The sequence below is a fragment of the Xyrauchen texanus genome, chromosome 5 (assembly GCF_025860055.1).
Source record: "Xyrauchen texanus isolate HMW12.3.18 chromosome 5, RBS_HiC_50CHRs, whole genome shotgun sequence".
In the NCBI taxonomy this organism is placed as follows: Eukaryota; Metazoa; Chordata; class Actinopteri; order Cypriniformes; family Catostomidae; genus Xyrauchen; species Xyrauchen texanus.
In genome coordinates this window covers 39,539,582-39,554,347 of record NC_068280.1, presented here as the reverse complement: position 1 = coordinate 39,554,347, position 14,766 = coordinate 39,539,582, and the positions used below count along the sequence as shown (strand labels likewise).

Below are 14,766 nucleotides of genomic sequence, written 5' to 3'. Positions count from 1 at the left end.
GCCACAACTTTGATAAACATTTCATCGTGGTTGAGGCCAGCACTAAGATACAGAGATAATGCATGTAAACATAACAATTACAAAGTTAGATGAGCCTAATACACAGTCAACTCCCAAAATGTTTTTTGTGTTTTATCTACACATTAACAGCAGTATGACTGCATCATCTCATGAGTCCAGCAATAAATGAGAATACTGCTGTCTGGACCTCCTCTGTATCTGTAGTAAGTACACAAGCTCAGTAGAACAGACCTTTCAGGTTCTGACTAGACTGCATCTTCTTTAAAATAAACATTATTTTCTACAGTCCTCATAACATGTCCAGTCTTACAGCTGTGAAGGCACTGATAGGCTTCACAGGTTTTCAGGTTAGCTTACTCATGCGTTCTCCATTGCTAGCCAAAGAATGAACAAAGTAACTAAAATGCTTCTAGGCTTCTATATTTGGCCACCCATCATCCATAACAGATGGGCGGCAAATAAAAATGTTGCCTTGCTATAATTCTGTTTTTGTTTGTTCTCAGGTTTTTGTCATTTTCAGTATCGTTTAGTACATAACATTATGCTTGTTTATGCTTAACAGGTCCAGAAAAACCTCTACGGTGCCCAGTCTGGGATGGCATGCAACAGTAATGGTTTCTAGATGGGCGTCAATCTTCTTCTACAACTTTAATGTGGTTTGCTCGGTCCTGTCACATAGCAGTCATGGCAAACTTTCAAGGTATAACCAGAACATGGGATGGGAACATTAACAGAGAGGGAAATAGGGGTAAGCATCTGGTGATGCGACCCCAAAGTACATTGCCATAACAATCAGAAAATTAACTATGCATGCTCTAAGTCTTGGGGCATGGGGTTTGCGTGATGTAACCTGACTGTGCACCCCACATTCCTGGCTTGACACAGAGAAGATTTGATGTGCCTAGGAACAGGGGGCTCTTGTGCTGCCATAAGGCCTGTGTTTTATCATCATCACACACCAGCATACCAAGCCACAGAGCCACAGGGTTTCATTACATAACGCAAGTAGCCCACACACTCATCCTGAACTCAACAGGATACAAAACATATCAAAATTCCGTGGGCTTGCAAGGGATGTCAAGAAGATCAACACAACTGAAATGTAACCAACAGACAAATATGAAACAATGCTTGGAAAATGTGTAATTGATCATGTCATCCCTTTTTCTCATTAACACTCACACACTGCTTGCTCAGACCATAATAGAGAATCTCCAAGTAGGTGATGGAGACAGACACACACTTGTGCTTTGTCTCCTAGATCCTGTTACTTTCTGGTTTGAATTCTGATTCCAGGGAGAAGAAATGGGTCAATATTATATGATATCCCATTGTTTACCTGATATCCGGTCAACATGGACACACAACAGAGGTGATCAGACATCTACATTTCATATTGATTTTAGGGTATTTTATAATGTTTAGGTTGCTAGGGTGGTGGTAGCCCAATAATTAAGCATCTAGGCTGCCATCAGAATGGTTGCAGGTTATATCACAAACAAGAGGACCCAGATCTATTGGATAAAAATGTCTGCTAAATAATCATAATTTGACTTAATACTTGGAAGCTGCTCTTAGATTAGTGTATTGTATTCAGGGTCATTCTCAGGAGAACTGAACCATGAAATATTTTACTGACGTAGAGGGGACAACCCTTCTGAATTTCCAGGTTAGTTTATGGTAGTTAGCACTTGTATTTCTCTTAGAATATCACAGAATGCTAAAATAGTATTAATTTACTTCCAGATGACAAGTTCAAATTTCATTGGGTGATGTCTCATCACCATAGCATCTTAACATTTACTTGTGGGCCTTTCTTGCAGGCTACCATAAGTTCAGAGAATTGAAGCGGACAAATTACAAAAAGGCCAACAATATGTATCTGATAGTTGATAGTCAGGGGTTAGCAAACAACAACAGAATAATAATAATAATAGTTGCTATGCTAAGTTTGTCCTTACCCTGAGGGTAAGACTGACAGCAGGGTAAGACTATGCTGAAGAGCATTGCTATGCCCCAACAAAGAATGCCTTTCAGTCTACAACATATATCCATAAGGAAATGAATAGGTTTGTTATAGATGTAAATCACACTAATAATAATCTTCCATTTCCAGTTACCTCTACAGTTCTCTGTTATAATATCAGCAGCCTGATCGTCCAACTGGCAACATCTGCTATAGTTTAAAATAGATTCAGTGCCAGCAGTTGACTTACTTTGGCAGAAAACCAAGGTTGTATGTATGGTTTGACTAGATATTAGGTTGGATTTGCAAAACCTCATAAACGTCTTTCCTTTTCAGGGCGCCTTATAGGTCATAAGATATTGCAGTTTTGCTTTCTATACGGTATAAAGCCTCCAACTATTTATCGCTTAGTTATATGTATTTAATGACAATACAACTTTGGAACATGTGAACCTACCTGCTCTGTTATTCTCAGAAAGTACAGCAGAGGCCTGAAAAAATAGAAAGACAATAAAAAAGATTAATATTTAGCAAACTATCAGGAAAACACAGTAAAGTAATAAAACTAAAAATAGCTAAATAAATGGCATATTTTGATATCCCTATAATAGTTATAATATTTGAAAATAAACTTAGATTTCACAAAGATATTTTTATGTTCTAGAACATAATTCCGAATATGCTTTATGAGTTCATTATTTAACTTTTATTCAGCATTCATGGAGGACAGTAAAATAATTGAGTTTCTCAATGTAACTCTATAAACATAGTTTACATTTCAAACCAAGCCAGTACAAACTAGTCTACCACCTGTCCCTGTGACTTAAACAGTGTGTGTGTGTGTGTGTGTGTGTGTGTGTGTGTGTGTGTGTGTGTGTGTGTGTGTTTAGGTATATATGGTTTACAGGGACTATGCACTAGCACTATAAACATCCAAAAGGCTTAAAAAACAGGCTTTTTTTTATGTAAAAATGCAGAATGTTTTCTGTGAGGGTTAGGTCTAGGGGTAGGGTTAGGGGATAGCAAATATATTTTGTACTGTATAAAATACATTATAGCTATGGAGAGTCCTCGTACACCACAAATATCAACATGTGTGTGTGTCCACCAAGTGCAGCTGTACAAGAAATAAAGCCATTTGTGTAGTCTCTGCAACCTTAATACCCTACATAACATACCACACAGACACCCACACACATACAAAATTCACATATATGGGTAAAAAGTTATAATAACTACATGGTATAAAGTACATTAATAAGCTACATACAAATAGTTTATTATTTGTTTATATTCACAGTAGCAAATTATTTATTATTGTTTAATAAGTTCATTTATAAGCAGTTTTGATAATGTTTTTTTTTAACATGAACAATGCATAAATTCATAGTTAATAAATAAATTACATATGTAATTAATTGGATTTACATTTAAACAAAATTAATTTATTTGTTACTGTTTTAGTAACACTTACTATTAAAGCAATTATTACTTAATATATGTCATAATAAATACTAATTGCTAACTAAGCATTTTGCATGACCTAATCTAAAGTAAGCACTGCATATGCCCATTTAAACGTATATTAATGATCCATTACTCTGAAAACTTTTCAATCACAAAGGCTCAAAACAGACACTAAATCTTAAAACCAAAAAAAAAAAACAGACACAACACAAAGTACAGGAATAATAGTGAGAGAGGTAAACCCAGATTATTAAAAGAAATCCTCTTATTGCTCAAATGCCACTTTAGCATGATGCATCCTATTAAAGTTTATGAGCAGACTTGTTCTCATTATTGTCAATTAAAATGACTGTTTAATTCAGTCTCAAAAGTGGACCAACTATAAATATTTCATTAAATGTAATCCTATTCCAGAAGGAAAGTCCAAAAATGCTGCTACATTCTATGTGCGCGGTCTGGAAACAGCAGCACGCCACCATGGTCACATGATAGTGATGAAATGGCAAAAAGAAAAGAAAAAAACAAAATGGAACAAGCATGTAACGTTATATTATTGTCTTTAAATTATATTTTGCCAATTCAGTGCCTATTAAACTTAATTAGTGAATACTTCCTTACTACCAATCATTGTAGTAAAATGATACAAGCACAGTATTTCATGTACCAATGTCTTCAGTATGACAAAAACATCCTAAAATGTGAATGCTGATTAACGAGCAATTCAGCTTTCAGGATTCAGGCTTGGAGGTGCCCAAGACATATTTGTCTCTCGTAGATTTTTTATTTTTTTGCCAAATCACCACTTTGATGACAAGTTTAAATGAGCAAAACTAGATATTCAATACATCAACAACTTTTATTTCTTCAAAGAAAATACAAATGTTAAAGTTTGCAAGGCATAATAAATATGACTATGAATATTTTTCCACAGTTCTGCTTTGTTTTCCCAAATTCTGTTTTCCGTTTGATTTGTCTGAATACAATGTTTAAAATATATTTATAATAATAATAATAATACAAATAATGAAAATAATTATTATTATTCAAATGAATATAAAATGTGTACTATGCAGTAGTAATATATTTGTTATGTCATAATTTCTTTAATTTTGCGCATCCATTTAAACCAAACTTTTATTTTGATGGATCACTGTGTCAGTTTCTATGTCCTTTTGACTGAAGTTTCACACTTCTGGATAAGCACTTCGCTATGTGTTCGTTTGATTGTTACACCATAAGGGGCTACAATTTCATTAAATAAATAGTCTGGAATGTGCTGCATGCTTCACATTAAATGAGTGTTTCACTTTTTATAATCTATTACACAGATTACAGAAGTCATAATGTTATGTTTTTAGCGGGTCAACGCACACGTCACTTTGAAGTGAGCAACACAAGAGAACTGGATATTTCTTAAATGAAATCACAGGCTGCTGTGGTTTAATAATCAAACTACGACATATGTACAACACATTTACAAGATCAATGGAAGATTTGGTGACAAATGAAACTCTCACACTGTCCCGAGCCAGCTGGCCATACTTACTGTTGCACCATGTTAATAAAAGCTTAATTAGGCATATATAGATTTCAATTTAGGTTAGGTCACACGAAAGCCATTAGTAAGTGCTTTATTACCACCTTTATTAAGCATTAACTGAGTTAATAATAAGTGTACCTAAAACATCAATATACACATATATGAAGCAGAAATGTGTTCCCCATTCATTACATATTTAATATCTTTATTAACTATGAATTTATGCTTTCTTAATGTTCTCATAAACACTTCTTTACCACTGGTTTCAACTAAATCCATCAGTTAGGTATGATTAACAAGTTGTTTACTAAGGATAACAAAATAATAATAAAAAAACATTATCAAACTGCCTTATTAAACAATAATAAATAATTTCCTAAAGTGAATAGAAACAAATAACACACTATCTATATGTAGCTTATTAATGTATTAATAATGTAGGACCAATCATTTATTAATGATCAGTTAACTATTAACTAATGCTTTACAAATACTTTATACCATGTAGTTATTATAAAGTGTTACCATATATGCTTACATACACTTTAAATATTGTGCTTTTTAATGTAAGTGTGTGATTATACACACATTGTTAGATCTTGTGTGCTATTGCTGATAAGTGTCATAAAAATTATTTTCAATGTGAAGGAGGGTGTGCAACCAAAAGAACTCACTGCATATTTTTAAACATGTTGACATGTCTCAAACTTCACTGGGCAGTTCATTTAGGAAAATACAAAATTGAAAAATACCAAAAATTGGAATCTTTTAGCTACTTGGCAAAGGCATTAATTATGCTCCCATATTTAGCACAATGGGGCTTGTTTCCTGAAGCAGATAGATTACTATTAATAACTTTGGCTTTGTTCGCAATTGTTTATCATTTGCTTGGGTTGATTTTTTTAAACAGGAATTTCTGTGGTTCTCTGTTTGTCACGCCTAAGGAATGTCGGGGTCTATGTCTGCGGATGGCCTTCATCCACAGAACTCCTGGTCTGTCCACTGATCTTTGACCTTGTGTAATCCAGAGGTCGCTGGAACAGCTCACTCTGACAGAAACACCTCAATCGTCTGCCTCTTAAACAAACAATGCATCCTATGATATGAAGAGTATGTCTTTCTCTCATGCCAGAGTCTTCTTTAAAACATCAGAGTGGATTTGTTCCTCTTTTGTTCTTGTTTTTTATCATGTTCTATCTCTCAACCCCAATTCCTTTTATTACCCACTGTTATTGCATTTTCTCATTTTATCTACCCCTGTTTTTTGTTTCCACATTCTTTTGCTTTTGTTAACAAACACCTTATCCTTGTGTCCACCCATCCTCCCCTCATGAAGCCAGTGCATGCTAGGGAGAATATTCATGTATGTGAGGGGTAAGAATGGCTTATCAAAGAAGCGTGACGTGACAAGAGGTTTGAATATTTTAGAAGTTTGCATGTTTTGCACAAATGTGTGTAGATCATGGATAATTGGAGTATGCCTATGGCGTTTTGGGCATTTAAAACAAGATAGCTGAATTATGGTAATCTTAATGGACAAAGCGTACCTCAGATGCTCTAAGAACAGAAAGCACGAAAATACCTCCCTTTGGTTTTGTGTTAGTATCTAAGGCCTGTTTCATATTGCATTCATACCCATGTGTAAGCGAAACGGCGGCATAATTGCAACAGCTGGCTCACATTGTGCTTTTATACTGACAGCTTTTCTGCCGCATAACAGAGCTGCGGCTCTACACACACACATACACACACACAAATGTTACGTAAAAAAATATGCGGTAACATCTAAAGAATCTGGTTCAATTGTTTGTTTGTTTGTTTGATTTTCACTTTATATTTTTTTACAGAAAATAAAGTGATAAAGTGATTCTAAGTTACTTCATTGATAATTTCCTCCAATAAAGGCTATAAATAAATCAATAAAAATGGATATCGTAGTGGGTGAATCATTACAAACTTTATTGTAAATTTTAAATGGGTTGAATCAGATTTGCAGAATAAAAAGTGTGTGGAACTTGCCCAACAGACAAGTTGTTTTTTTTAAACAATGGGCGATTAGTTCATTCCATTATTTTATTTTACTTTATAAAAGTATATACCGTAAAAGTCTGGGTCGATAAAAGGGTTTATAGGGCATTGAGTTCATCATGCTATGCTGCAAAAATAGGCCCAGTGCCAAAACTCTTGTAGTTGTTAATAGAACAATCTATAGCATTTGTGGCATAAAGTTGATTAACACAAAAAAATTATTTCGACGAGTTTCTTCTTTTCTTAAAAAACAATTCTTCCATTGTAAGCACCTCACTGTAACCCGTATTTTTCCTTTTATTTAAAAAAAAATAAAGAAAGAAAAGGAGAGACAAATTGAAATGACCTTTTAACATTATGCCACAAATACTTTTGATTGAGCTTAACTTGTATTGAACCCGGAATACACTCACCTAAAGGATTATTAGGAACACCATACTAATACTGTGTTTGACCCGCTTTCGCCTTCAGAACTGCCTTAATTCTACGTGGCATTGATTCAACAAGGTGCTGAAAGCATTCTTTAGAAATGTTGGCCCATATTGATAGAATAGCATCTTGCAGTTGATGGAGATTTGTGGGATGCACATCCAGGGTACGAAGCTCCCGTTCCACCACATCCCAAAGATGCTCTATTGGGTTGAGATCTGGTGACTGTGGGGGCCATTTTAGTACAGTGAACTCATTGTCATGTTCAAGAAACCAATTTGAAATGATTCGAGCTTTGTGACATGATGCATTATCCTGCTGGAAGTAGCCATCAGAGGATGGGTACATGGTGGCCATAAAGGGATGGACATGGTCAGAAACAATGCTCAGGTAGGCCGTGGCATTTAAACGATGCCCAATTGGCACTAAGGGGCCTAAAGTGTGCCAAGAAAACATCCCCCATGCCATTACACCACCACCACCAGCCTGCACAGTGGTAACAAGGCATGATGGATCCATGTTCTCATTCTGTTTACGCCAAATTCTGACTCACCAACTGAATGTCTCAACAGAAATCGAGACTCATCAGACCAGGCAACATTTTTCCAGTCTTCAACTGTCCAATTTTGGTGAGCTCTTGCAAATTGTAGCCTCTTTTTCCTATTTGTAGTGGAGATGAGTGGTACCCGGTGGGGTCTTCTGCTGTTGTAGCCCATCCGCCTCAAGGTTGTGCATGTTGTGGCTTCACAAATGCTTTGCTGCATACCTCGGTTGTAATGAGTGGTTATTTCAGGCAAAGTTGCTCTTGTATCAGCTTGAATCAGTCGGCCCATTCTCCTCTGACCTCTAGCATCAACAAGGCATTTTCGCCCACAGGACTGCTGCATACTGGATGTTTTTCCCTTTTCACACCATTCTTTGTAAACCCTAGAAATGGTTGTGCGTGAAAATCCCAGTAACTGAGCAGATTGTGAAATACTCAGACCGGCCCGTCTGGCACCAACAACCATGCCACGCTCAAAATTGCTTAAATCACCTTTCTTTCCCATTCTGACATTCAGTTTGGAGTTCAGGAGATTGTCTTGACCAGGACCACACCCCTAAATTCATTGAAGCAACTGCCATGTGATTGGTTGATTAGATAATTGCATTAATGAGAAATTGAACAGGTGTTCCTAATAATCCTTTAGGTGAGTGTATTTCTTTAATAGCATCAGAAAGACTGAATTCAGACTGAATATTTTTTGCCTTCTTAAAACATAATCTTCCCTACAGCTCCATATCTCCATAGCTGAGGACAAATTCACCCATAATATACCACTCCTTGTTGATGGTGCTGCCACTTATGTCTGAAAATGTTGTCTTGCACCCAATCTGTCTATGCAAGGGAAAACACACCAACAACACATGCACACATACTTATGTCCACATCCTAAATGAGGTACCAACATATGAGAGATTTGCATATTCACACATACCTTCATACATATCTGATTAACATATTCACAGTTGTAGATAGGTTACTTTATCAGTAAAACATATGTGAACCCCCCACCCTCAACAACAATGGTGGTTCTCAGATTTACAGCTAAATAATTACCGTAGCAAAGTCAGATAACAGCAAAAAGAAAAAAAAGGCCCATGTTGGAATACTACCAGGTATCAACAGTAAATCTTCCGCACACACTCTCACTCACACATATATGCATGCCAACTCCAACATGATTCTAAACTATTGCTCAAAATATACCTCAACGGACATTAAAAAATCAAAATCAAGACAAAGGCCCCTTGACTCAGATTACAGGGCAGCAGTTATCCAGAATTCTAAATTAGCAGTCCACAAATACTATGAAATTTGATGCAGTAGCGAGTTAGCCATATTACTGAAGCGTGACTGTGTCCACCACAATAACACACTCTGCATTCCTTTGTGTGTAGGTCTGTTGTTTTCTTAAATTCACAGAAACATTTCAAGGCCACCGACAGTGAAGTACTATTAATACTTGCATACTCAAAATAACTACATTTGAGTCACAGCACTGTTATCATGTGCTATTCCAAACACACCACCCACCACTATACAAGTGGGAAGAAGTAAAAAATGGGCTCAAAACAAAAGAAGAGAAAATAAGAAAGAAGAAATTGACAACAATTTAGTGTTAGAAAAAGAAAAGGACTGAGAATGAATGGAGAAATAGAAAGGAAAACAAGAGGATCATATGGTGCTTGCTAAGGCAAGTATCACTATTACTATTGTTCATACTTATGGTTAGGGATTTCAACAACCCTCTGACCTGAAGTATTACACTTAGTAGGTCCTGCATTAATGTTAAGGACATGAGTGATGCCTTAAATCACATGGGATCATGTGAGGATAGGTGTGCTATTACATTTTAAGCAGTTTGTCTTTGCTAGCAGACAATTTGTTTTTGGGATTTATACTGAAGGAGGGACCTGAGCCATATCTAGGGACCAGTGTATAATAGAGACTTCAGTTCTTTGGACTTTGACCAGTAAGCAACCACCAGCAACACCGTATAACACCTTAGCAACCAAATAGCAACATGTTAAAATCCATTCAGAACACCAAGCAACTGCACAGTAATGCCCTGGCCATAATCCTACCACACCTTATCATCATAGTGGGGAGTTTTGCACGGGCAAGTATTCTCATATTCTTCAGAAAATGTATTTAAAATTCCACCATCTTAAAACTGAGTGTGGACTGAGAGGAATTGATTATAATTTGGAATTCTTAGCAATGGTAAATCCATCACACTTGCTGGGCATCAGTGGACCACCCAAGAACACGTCATATGTTACATTTCAGTAATGAGAGTGAGAGGTTTTTTAGTGTGTGTGTGTGTGTGTGTGTGTGTGTGTGTGTGTGTGTGTGTGTGTGTTTAAGTATGTGAGTATGTGAGTGTGTGTGCAAGTGTGTGTCTCCAGTCATTTTAGGGCAGGATTGGGTCACATTGTTGGACCTGTAAGGTCCCTGGGCACAGGTTGTCACGGCATTTGGGATCAGAGGTCGTATCAGGTGTCCAACAAAAAACAATGGGGTAGAGCACTTAATTACTCATTTAGTGTGTCTGAGTGTGTGTAAGCTTGAGTGAGTGAGTGAGTGAGTGAGTAAGTGAAAAAGACTGGATAAACAGCAAGCCGAAACACTTTAAACCAGTTAGTGCAGGACAGCCTTACGCAGATACTCACTGATAATCAGTGTCCGCTTAAAATACTGGGAATATCTGTGGTCAAAAATGTGATTCATGTATTATAAATTAAAAATACAATACCTAAATCTGTCCAACTCACTAACTCCGTGCCAACTAACACTAAACACTGGCAAAAGGACAGAATGCGAGAGAAGTTCATACATAATGATGCCAAAATGTACCAAAACATCCTTTTTTATTGATGTTTGTTATGCATTCTGGCCTGGAAAATTTATTGTTCATAATTAGTGGTGCTGCTAAGGCAAGGATCACTTTTACTAGTGCTGTTTTACTATTTTTCAAAACCCCAAAGCAAAGTGTTTGTGTGTGTGTGTGTGTGTGTGTGTGTGTGTGTGTGTGTGTGTGTGTGTGTGTGTGTGTGTGTGTGTAAGCTGAGCAGGTTGAAGTGCAGAATTTACCCCTAGTCTGGTTAAGAATGTGCAGCTGGTAGTGGTCAGACTGGCCCACCCAAAGTCTGAGTGGGCAAGGTGTGTGTGAGTATGCTTCTGTGAGTGTCTGTGTCACCTTCAACGAAGAACCATTCTTACTACACCTTCTTTTGGCAGAAAATGTGTTTCTAAAATATAAATGTTGCAATAAAGAGGCGTGTATGAATATTATGGGCTTGTACACACAAATCAGATGCTTTTAGTGTCCATTTCAGATCTCGGAGAGCGACCTTATGTATTTAATGTGATTATAGCAAACATACTATATATATGCAGTTTGTAGATTGTGTAGACACACACACAGATGCTATATACGCCCCCCCGAACCTCAAACATTTTCCACAACTAATGAAGATATTCCGGCACATGTGCCTGAGAAATGTGGGAAAAAAATTGACCCTTCTCTCTTTTTTCTTTCTTTCAAGAACGTTCTGCGCCACTGAGAGAAAACTTCTTTTCACCCCATAATAACATCCATGTGTTTTATGTGAGCCCTTTTGGCAGGATAAGATGTAAGTGGTCCCCCAAGGCATGTACCATGCTGTAAACTGTATCCCTGACTCAGTGATCACTGTTGACATTGCAAGCTACATTTCCAGAGACATCCCAATCTAATAACAACCAGTTGCATAAGGAAATGGGCCAGTCATTTTAATGAATATCTGAACATGCACACAGAAAGCCTGACAGTCAAATGGACCATAGTCAGAGTAGCATACAATTCAGTATGGTGTACTAACATCCATATATCCAGTCCACTAACCCAGGAGTTTCAAACTTTTTACTGCCATGGACCCACAAATATAATGGTAACCTCACGAGGGACCCAATGACATGGTATTACCATCACGGTAGTGGTCAAAAACGGTCGTGTACCATGGTAAAATGTTAAGGAAAAATAATATTACCATTGTACTATTACCAAGCTCCTGTGTCTAAAACAAAAATGGTAACACAATGGTATGTGTCTGAACAATGTGATGGTTAGGACCCACAGGATATAAAAGTAATGAAATGAACAGTGAGGGTTTTAAAATTGCTAATTACAACAACACAGTGTTTCAATTCGAAGGAGGAAGGATGCAAGGAGGACAATGAAGGACAGACTTCTCTTGGTTATGTCATTATCAGTTGGTCTAGGCCAGTGTTTCTTAAACTATGGGTCATGACCCAAATTGGGTTATGACATATGTTTAATTATTTCCTTAGTAAAAGTAACGGAAATTGTTAAGAGCAAATGTGCTCTGTTCAGTGCAATCTTTCATGCTGTTACGCTGGCCATTACTGTTTTCCATAATAATTTGATAGAATTGGTCTCTCACCACGATATCAAGTGAAGAGGAGGTGTGATCAGGTGTGGAGATGATGTCGCCAACAGGTCACTCCACTTGACATCTCGACACACCGCTGTTACCGTGCACTCTTGCCAAACAGAAAGATGACAAAGTATCAGAAAGAGCGAGGAGTGCCAACAAAGCATTATGTAGGCAAGTTCAAAGTTTTGAGTCGCTCTTAATAAGATGACATCTTCTCACGCTCTTGAGAGAGACCTGCAAAAAGTATTTCAGAACAAGATGAAAATGTCTAATTTTAACAATACCTGTATAAACAATGGTTCCCTATCTGTAACTCACTCGATGTTGTGCCGATCTTTGAGAAAAGGGCAATGGGAATTGGTGAGTGAAATTTCCATGCCACTTCCCCGGACATACGGGTATAAAAGGAGCTGGCTCGCAACCACTCATTCAGATTCTTTCTTCGGAGCCAAGAGGTTGTGTTCAGCAAGCTGAATTCCTCTGCCGATCTATTCACCTCTCAAGAAAGCTGTTGGATACGGCGCATTACAGCAGTTTCTCCCCCTCATGCACCGGTGGGGTGCAGAGAACAACAAGTCTAAAAGAGTAAATATTCTTGCAATAAAAGAGTATATTTTCCAATTAGAAAAGTGCCACTGATGGAGAGCATCTTTTCAAAGATGCCTTTCCGTCTGTGTTTAATTCCTGGTTGCGGTCGTTATCTCTCCACTTCCGATGACCACGATAACGGCCTCACGTGCTTGGGCTCTGCTCACGCGGAGACAGCGTTCGTAGAGACATCTCCCAAGGACAACCCCTAGTGTGACTAAATCGGCACAATGTCCTGTTCCCTCCATCAGGGAACTAAGGTTACCAAAGTAACCAGGACATATTTTTTGGCAGAACTATGGTTGTCATGGTACATGTTTGTAGGATTTACAAAATGCTTTCCAGCTCAAAATGGATGCAATTGATTTGATCAATATCAACATAATTTGTTCTTTATTTATAGTTTCAGGGTGCATGTTTGTGTGCATGCTTATTTGTGAGTCTGTGAAAGAATAAGAATGATTTCTGTAAGAGTCTGTCTATATCAGAGGATGAAATGATGCCAACTCCAACCTGCATCACCTCGGTCTATTTATGGACTACGATCTTGAAATGAAATGCTTAGACTAACTATTGCCAACAAAAGCCTTCATCAGCCAATTAACAAGGACAATTGCATCTATGTGAACTTCTGCAATTAATCAAGATGGACTTCAAAGACTTTGGTCATTAATCTTACAGTTCAAACACAATCGATGTTTAATCACTGACCCTTAACACTTAGTTTAATAATTTTAAACCATGATTTTACCTATACATAATTAATATTTACATTATATTCATGATGTTAGCCAGAGGGGAACTGGCCTCCACAGTGAGTCTGGTTTCTCCCAATGTTATTTTTCTCCATTAATCTACATCTTATGGAGTTTTGTGTTCCTTGCCACAGTCGCCTAAAGCTTGCTCACTGGGGTTATTAATACAATTATCATTTAATTATTTTTAAACACTATTAAAAATTGTATTTTATCTAAATTACACAATGATGATTCATCGACATTATAGACATTACAGTTTTATCGTCTGTTAATGCTGATCTTCTGTAAAGCTGCTTTGAAACGATGTGTGTTGTGAAAGGCGCTATACAAATAAAATTGACTTGACTTGACTTGACTATATCAGAATAGTTTAAGTTATAAGAGTGGGTCCCAGGTAAACACAAAATTTCTCATTTGGGTCCTGGGCTGAAAAAGTTTAAGAAACCCTGGTCTAGGGGTTATAGGAGTCTAGGGTATATTTAGGCAAAATGAGGTACTACCTCTCATTTCTGGAGAGTATCTTACACATTCCCATCAGAAGTCACATACCCTCACAATGGCTGGTATTTTCCCCTTTTGCAGGCCCTAATTGACTCTGTGTATTAGAGAAAGAGAGTCAGGATGCTAACCCCTGTAATCCAGCATAATCCAGGCTCCAATAACAATGGGGGACACTGAATTAAGTAGATAGCACTTTTGGGAAACAAGAAATGAGGCTAACCTATCAAGCCGGATTAGAGTGCCATGCAGATGGACAAGAGGAGAGGGCCAATTACTCTGCTGGGCACAGTGGTGTGTGTGTGTGTGTGTGTGTGTGTGTGTGTGTGTGTGTGTGTGTGTGTGTGTGTGTGTGTGTGTGTGTGTGTGTGAGAGAAAGAGACACAAAAAAAAGATTAAAATCTATTATATATTTTCATGTGAAACTGGTAGAGCATTTAATCTGAAAATAACAAAAGTATGGAGTTATATATGTGCCACAATTCTGC

General features: G+C 37.3%; 1 protein-coding gene across 1 annotated transcript in view; it reads right to left on the bottom strand.

Annotated features, from left to right (window-relative positions):
• Positions 1–14,766, bottom strand: part of dlc1 (DLC1 Rho GTPase activating protein) — a 156,399-nt gene that overhangs the window by 97,246 nt on the left and 44,387 nt on the right. Inside the window, exon 5 of the mRNA XM_052127050.1 lies at positions 2,445–2,478. Within this exon, the coding sequence (XP_051983010.1) occupies positions 2,445–2,478 (34 nt within the window). The remainder of the gene's footprint in view (positions 1–2,444; positions 2,479–14,766) is intronic.